Source organism: Diaphorina citri, unplaced genomic scaffold (assembly GCF_000475195.1).
Source record: "Diaphorina citri unplaced genomic scaffold, Diaci psyllid genome assembly version 1.1 scaffold2672, whole genome shotgun sequence".
In the NCBI taxonomy this organism is placed as follows: Eukaryota; Metazoa; Arthropoda; class Insecta; order Hemiptera; family Psyllidae; genus Diaphorina; species Diaphorina citri.
The window spans coordinates 1-6,435 of NW_007380089.1; the positions used below are offsets into that span (position 1 = coordinate 1).

The window sequence follows — 6,435 nt, forward strand, 5'->3', positions numbered from 1 at the left end:
TTAAAAAATGCCATTTTAATCATCAAAATTTCATCTACATGATGCCGTTTATTTCATTCCTTAATTTCCAGCCGTTTCCGAGATATAAGCGTGGTTCGCAAATCACGAACCACCCTGTATACTTGAGCCCATAAAGTAAATAAATAAGTATATAACGAACAGGGTAACCAAAAATAACTGTACCTATACAGTATGCTATAGGCCTATAGGAACAAACTTTGAACAGGAACGCTATTGCTATTATTTTTGTACTTGTCTTTTGTGTTTAACCTAATCCTATAATAACACTGGTCACTGCTCAAATTGTTAAAGCTAACAGGGTAACCAAAAATAACTGTACCTATACAGTATGCTATAGGCCTATAGGAACAAACTTTGAACATGAACGCTATTGCTATTATTTTTGTACTTGTCTTTTGTGTTTAACCTAATCCTATAATAACACTGGTCACTGCTCAAATTGTTAAAGCTCTTTTTTGCATTTAACCTAACCCTATAATAACACTGGTCACTGCTCAAATTGTGAAAGCTCTTTTTTGCGTTTAACCTAACCCTATAATAACACTGGACACTGCTCATTTGTGACAGCTCTTACAAGCCTTACTAGACTACATAGTATGTAGTACATACTGTTTCAATATTGCCCCAATGTTACAAGGCGTATTGCCCCAATGTTACAAGTTTAGTGTAATGCCCTAACAAGTCTATTGCCTCCAGAATACAACCATAGTTAAACGTTATCGATTTTAGGTACCTACATAATGAAAGCTGAAAAAATGCTGCGTACAATATTTTTTTGTTACCCTGTACTATATGTATACCTTCAAACTAGGATAAGTATATAAAGTACATAGTTCTAGCTCAGGTAGCTCAGGGACGCAACTCGGATAGTAAATTTCAGAAATGGGACGTAAATCGAACGGACGCAACTCGGATATCACAGTCGGGACTCAAGTCAGATCCCCCCAGTTGGCCTAACGTAATACTAGTGCTTATAATAATACTAGTGCTTATTTATACTGCTCGCATAGGACTGAAAAGTCCGTTTACTCCAGCAGTAGGCTACTACTATTATTGTGGTCAAATTCTCAAATTATATGAGGATAAAATTCCATACCTCTGGTCAGAGTGAGTAATAGACCCCGTATAGACGTGAGTACAATACAGCCTACCAATAGGAAGGAGATGTGTTGAGACCAGAACACAACATCAATGTCTAGTTCTATAGGGTCCAGAGTTCTTACCTTGGTCAGAGTGAGTAATAGACCCCGTATAGACGTGAGTACAATACAGCCTACCAATAGGAAGGAGATGTGTTGAGACCAGAACACAACATCAATGTCTAGTTCTATAGGGTCCAGAGTTCTTACCTTGGTCAGAGTGAGTAATAGACCCCGTATAGACGTGAGTACAATACAGCCTACCAATAGGAAGGAGATGTGTTGAGACCAGAACACAACATCAATGTCTAGTTCTATAGGGTCCAGAGTTCTTACCTTGGTCAGAGTGAGTAATAGACCCCGTATAGACGTGAGTACAATACAGCCTACCAATAGGAAGGAGATGTGTTGAGACCAGAACACAACATCAATGTCTAGTTCTACCCAATGTACTAGAATCTCTATGCCTCTAGTCACAGGGTCCTTCTTCCCCACACGATCAAACACGATGTTGATTGTACACTGAGGAACAAAACGAAGGGAATTCGTTTTACACTCGATAGATTTAATTTATAAACAGAAACGCCAGCCTAGTTAGCTTAGTTGGTAGTGCGTTTGCCTTGTAAGCGCTAGGCCGCGGGTTCGATTCCCGCCCGGGGCGGATTTTATCGGTCACAGGGTCCTTCTTCCCCACTCGATCAAACACGATGTTGATTGTACACTGAGGAACAAAATTAAGGGAATTCGTTTTACACTCGATAGATTTAATTTATAAACAGAAACAATTTTCGCCAGCCTAGTTACCTGCTTCGGTCGCGTAGAGGTCAAGACGAGGTCAAGGTCCTGTATACGAGGCCTTCGCCTGGTATACAGGAGGGCGTGGGTTCGATTCCGTTGTTGCTCTCTGTATTTATTATGTTTGTATGTTTGTAATTTTGTATTGATATGTCCGAATTTCCATGTAAAATTGTAAAACAAGCAAACGTACATTTGTACAAATAAATGCTTTATTGAATTGAATTGAATTCCCGCCCGAAGCGGATTTTATCCTAAAAAACATTAAGGTTCGTTTTCGGAGCAGCTGGCTTTCTCTTATCTCATCCTTCTTCGATATTAAAATGTCAGAAGTTGGATAATAAAATACAAGTATCTTGGAACACAAGTAGGTACTAGGTAGGAAAGTTTCTCTAGACATCCAAAGGGACAATTGCTCGAGCATCGTGAGCACGTTGCCCTCTGGAAAGATGTTACATGAAGTTTTTTATATATGAAAATATATTGTAGGTACCTAGTTAGGTAGATAGGAGTACTTACTATCAATATTTTCCAAATGCAATACAACGAAAAGAAGTAGCCGAGAACATTGAAATATTTCCCCTTCCAAGTTTTCGACCATTGGATTTTCTCCATCATATTGCAAGTATCATGTGCCTCCAAGTAAAGCTGTCGGGAAAGCTCCTCTAATCCTGCCACTTCTTGCTTTAACTGCCACACATCTGAGTAGCGGTCGATGTTAAGGAAAGATGACAGACATTTAAGACATGGAACGAGCCCAGAGCCAGCCTAGTTAGCTTGGTTGGTAACGCGTCTGTGCCGTCTGCCTTGTAAGCGCTAGGCCGCGGGTTCGATTCCCGCCTAGGGCGGATTTTATCTTGAACAGATAGTGTTCGTTCTAGGAACGGCTGGCTTCCTTCTATCTGGTTCTTCTTCTCTGTTTGATTTTGGTACAATTAGATCTCCGGTGTTACAGTTCCCTCTATGAAGCATCTTGGGAAAAAGTTAGCGGATATTTTCAAGGTTTTCCTTTTCTAATATTACGTTAAAGTTATAACTTCTGAGAAATGTGAAGTTTTTTTATATGGTACGTTGCCCTTCTACAACACGAATAATGATTATTTACTCATTAATAAAGGATACTTTCTGAAGATCTACTATAGGTGGTGACATTCTTCAGCATCCCCCACAACGCCTGAGTGTACGCCTGACTCTGACTGGTGTTGCTGTTCATTTTCTTCGCCACAGCTATTCGCTTCTTTTTCGCCACAATCATCTCTAACGTTTGCATGAGTCTCTTCTGAATGGAATACACATCTGTCGATGTCACTGGCCTGAAATAAGAGAGAATAATTTTATTGAAAGAAAAGAAAAGAGTTGAGAGGAGTAAATTAGGGGTTAAGGGAACTGTAGCTATGGGACTCCCCAATACCAGATCGATCCAAAATCGATCGATCGATTCGTGATCTATGACTAAACAAACAAACGAAGAGGCAGAGAAGTTAAATGCAAAATGGACGAGTTAAAAAACTCTCAATATTATTCATTCGAATAGATTACATATTGACATTCCGATTTTTCCCATTGTATTGATGAATAAAAAGGTTTTAGCCAGCCTAGTTAACTTAGTTGGTAGTGCGTCTGCCTTGTAAGCGCTAGACCGCGGGTTCGATTCCCACCCGGGGCGGATTTTATCCTGAAGGGATAATAAGGTTCGTTCTCGGAACGGCTGGCTTTTTCCTTATCTTGTCTTCCTTCTCTCTTCGATTTCGGGACGATAAGACCTTGGTAGTTACAGTTCCCTCTATCAAACCTATAAAAAAAAAGTTCACCTTACTTATATCTCAAGAGATTGAACTCACCTTATAAAATAAAACATGGAGGTGTACGGATAGTTGACAGCACCAAAGCCAGACAGCAGTGCCATCACGGTTACCCCTATAACTCCTATTCTACTAATACCCTGCTCAATGGAGAGGAACCCCTGCTTGGCACTCAGTATGGGGAATGGGTCACCTAGCTTCCAAAACAAATAGATGTACGTCAGCCATATAGTCACAGCCATCGGGCGAATCATGTTGTTAGGAACTGGAACAAAGGTGTTTTAATTTTATAAGATGGTTGTTGTAGAAGCTTTGGCTGCAGCTAAATGATTTTAGCAGAAAAAACAAAAGACATCTTTTTTTCTTCTTCTCAATCTGCCATACACCAGGGTGATGACCTTTAGCCATCTTTAATTGGCTTGTCTTGAACCATAGTCATTGGTCAACCATCACCTTGTGAGGACCTCTGCTTATTTTTTCCACACAGAGTGAATCCTTGGTACCTACCTAACTAAAGAAAAGAAGAGGAAAATAAATAGGTATAAACAATATGAAAAACTTTCATACAATTCTGGGAAACCAAGTGAGTCATGTAAAAGGTTCAGTTTCTTTAATTTATTAACTCTTTTCCCTCCAACTTTGCATTATTAATTTATTCCTCTCCTGTATATTTCAGGTTCTTTCATGAAACAGTTGGAGTACCTCTGGATGTACAATAGAGCACTTTTCAAAATGTTCTCAAGTAAGTACCATTTAATACTTTTTAACACAGACTAATACTGTTAATCCAATTTTCTCTTACCTACCTTAAATCTATAGAAGAAAGAATTTCTGGATCTAATAATCTGAACTTGACGAAATAAATAATCACAATAGAGCACTTTTCAAAATGTTCTCAAGTAAGTACCATTTAATACTTTTTAACACAGACTTCTGTGTGCTTTTATACATTTGTGCTTGTGCAGAAATCCAAACTGCCCTTCAACTTGTCACTGATATGGACCTATGTTACAGCAGTTGAGAAAGCCTTGGATTAGTAACCAGTGGCCTGTGTCCTCTGTGTTTGCATGGAGTTGTTACATACCTCTACCTAACTATTCTAATCCTGATTTTATTTTACAGGCACAAGGACCCTTTTGAAAGCCATCAAGTACCAAAACTTACTTTACATCAATCAGATTATTCTGAACCAAGTCAAGAACCGAAGCTACTGTCAACAAATAACAACACTGAATAAGGAAACTTCTCAGCTCAAAACAACACAACCTGGGACAGAAATCTCAAGTGATAAATCATTCATTGAGCCATTAGATGCTACTTCAAACATTATAGATGTCAGTACATTCACACTAACACCAGAGGAAGAAACTAAAATCCACCAATATGATAGAGCAAGTGAGAAATCAGTTTTAGAACCATCTGATGAGGATCTATCTCATGTGACACCAATTCTGCCAGCGACACAAACTTTTGCACGCTATGCAAATCATTCAACAACTATTCAAAAGCTTGCTGACTTGATGCTACTTCAAACATTATAGATGTCAGTACATTCACACTAACACCAGAGGAAGAATCTAAAATCCACCAATATGATAGAGCAAGTGAGAAATCAGTTTTAGAACCATCCGATGAGGATGTATCTCATGTGACACCAATTCTGCCAGCGACACAAACTTTTGCACGCTATGCAAATCATTCAACAACTATTCAAAAGCTTGCTGACTTGGGTGTACATTTGTATAGATGGGAAGATAATGACAAGGTCATGAATTTGATAGTCAATTTAGATTATGAAACACAGTTGAAAAAGTACATTATGTAAGTAACCAATTCAATTATGTAGATAAGTACCTAATTATGTAGATAGGTACCTACCTAACTAAAGAAAAGAAGAGGAAAATAAATATAAACAATATGAAAAACTTTCATACAATTCTGGGAAACCAAGTGAGTCATGTAAAAGGTTCAGTTTCTTTAATTTGTTAAATCTTTTCCCTCCAACTTTGCATTATTAATTTATTCCTCTCCTGTATATTTCAGGTTCTTTCATGAAACAGTTGGAGTACCTCTGGATGATCTGGGTCCCATGTTGTCCAAGTGTCCTTTTCTATTGGAACAAAAACTAGATACTATGAAAGCTAGAATAGAATACTTGAAGGGCAAGAAGTTTCAAGACAGTGCTATAGCACAGATAATAGCAAAACATCCGAAGTGGCTTCAATATAGGTAAGCATCATTTTGTTTCCCATTATTTCACCTCCACATTTATTCTCAAATGGATCCTTGCACCCATAACTTGTTCAAAGTTTTAATTATTCTTAAAAAAAAAAAAAAAAAAAAAAAAAAAAAAAAAAAAAAAGGAAAAAAAAAACCTTTTTTTTTTTTTTTAAAGGTATACAAACGTAGCCTAAGTTTTTTTTATGCCTGCGTAACCTGTATTTCAGGCCAGCGTGACCTTTGTTACTAAAAACCCGACATCATCCTATTACCTAACGGACACGCGTAATCTGCTGCTCATTCCGACGTTTCTCACGGCGGCCACTCAACTCTGCTAGTCCAGTCCCACTCGCCTCCCATAGAATAGGGTATCAAAAAATGCAAAAAACGTCTCCCAATCTGATCCTGTCCCTCTTACATGTCTCTTAACTCTCCCATGAAGCAAGCAGACCTAAATT

The 6,435-nt window shown here is 38.3% G+C and overlaps 2 protein-coding genes across 3 annotated transcripts in view; one reads left to right on the forward strand and one right to left on the reverse strand.

Moving 5' to 3' along the window:
- Nucleotides 1–857: 857 nt before the first annotated feature.
- The window catches only part of LOC103519331 (Golgi pH regulator-like), a 6,903-nt gene continuing 1,325 nt past the window's right edge, over nucleotides 858–6,435 (reverse strand). The window contains exons 1-5 of one of the 2 annotated variants that reach the window (XM_026830871.1): nucleotides 3,797–4,017; nucleotides 3,078–3,268; nucleotides 2,475–2,656; nucleotides 1,593–1,682; nucleotides 858–1,466 (exon numbers count right to left, since the gene is read on the reverse strand). In XM_026830871.1, the coding sequence (XP_026686672.1) occupies nucleotides 1,089–1,466; nucleotides 1,593–1,682; nucleotides 2,475–2,656; nucleotides 3,078–3,268; nucleotides 3,797–4,011 (1,056 nt within the window). In that variant the 5' untranslated portion in view covers nucleotides 4,012–4,017 and the 3' untranslated portion in view covers nucleotides 858–1,088. Of the gene's footprint in view, nucleotides 1,467–1,592; nucleotides 1,683–2,474; nucleotides 2,657–3,077; nucleotides 3,269–3,796; nucleotides 4,018–6,435 lie in introns of those variants that run through there. The other variant, XM_026830872.1, reaches the window with a different exon arrangement.
- LOC103519332 (transcription termination factor 3, mitochondrial-like) lies at nucleotides 4,533–6,008 on the forward strand. Its single transcript, XM_026830874.1, has 4 exons — nucleotides 4,533–4,656; nucleotides 4,880–5,082; nucleotides 5,292–5,578; nucleotides 5,801–6,008. Exons 1-4 carry the CDS (start codon nucleotides 4,647–4,649, stop codon nucleotides 5,988–5,990), a joined length of 690 nt encoding a protein of 229 aa, XP_026686675.1. The 5' UTR covers nucleotides 4,533–4,646; the 3' UTR covers nucleotides 5,991–6,008.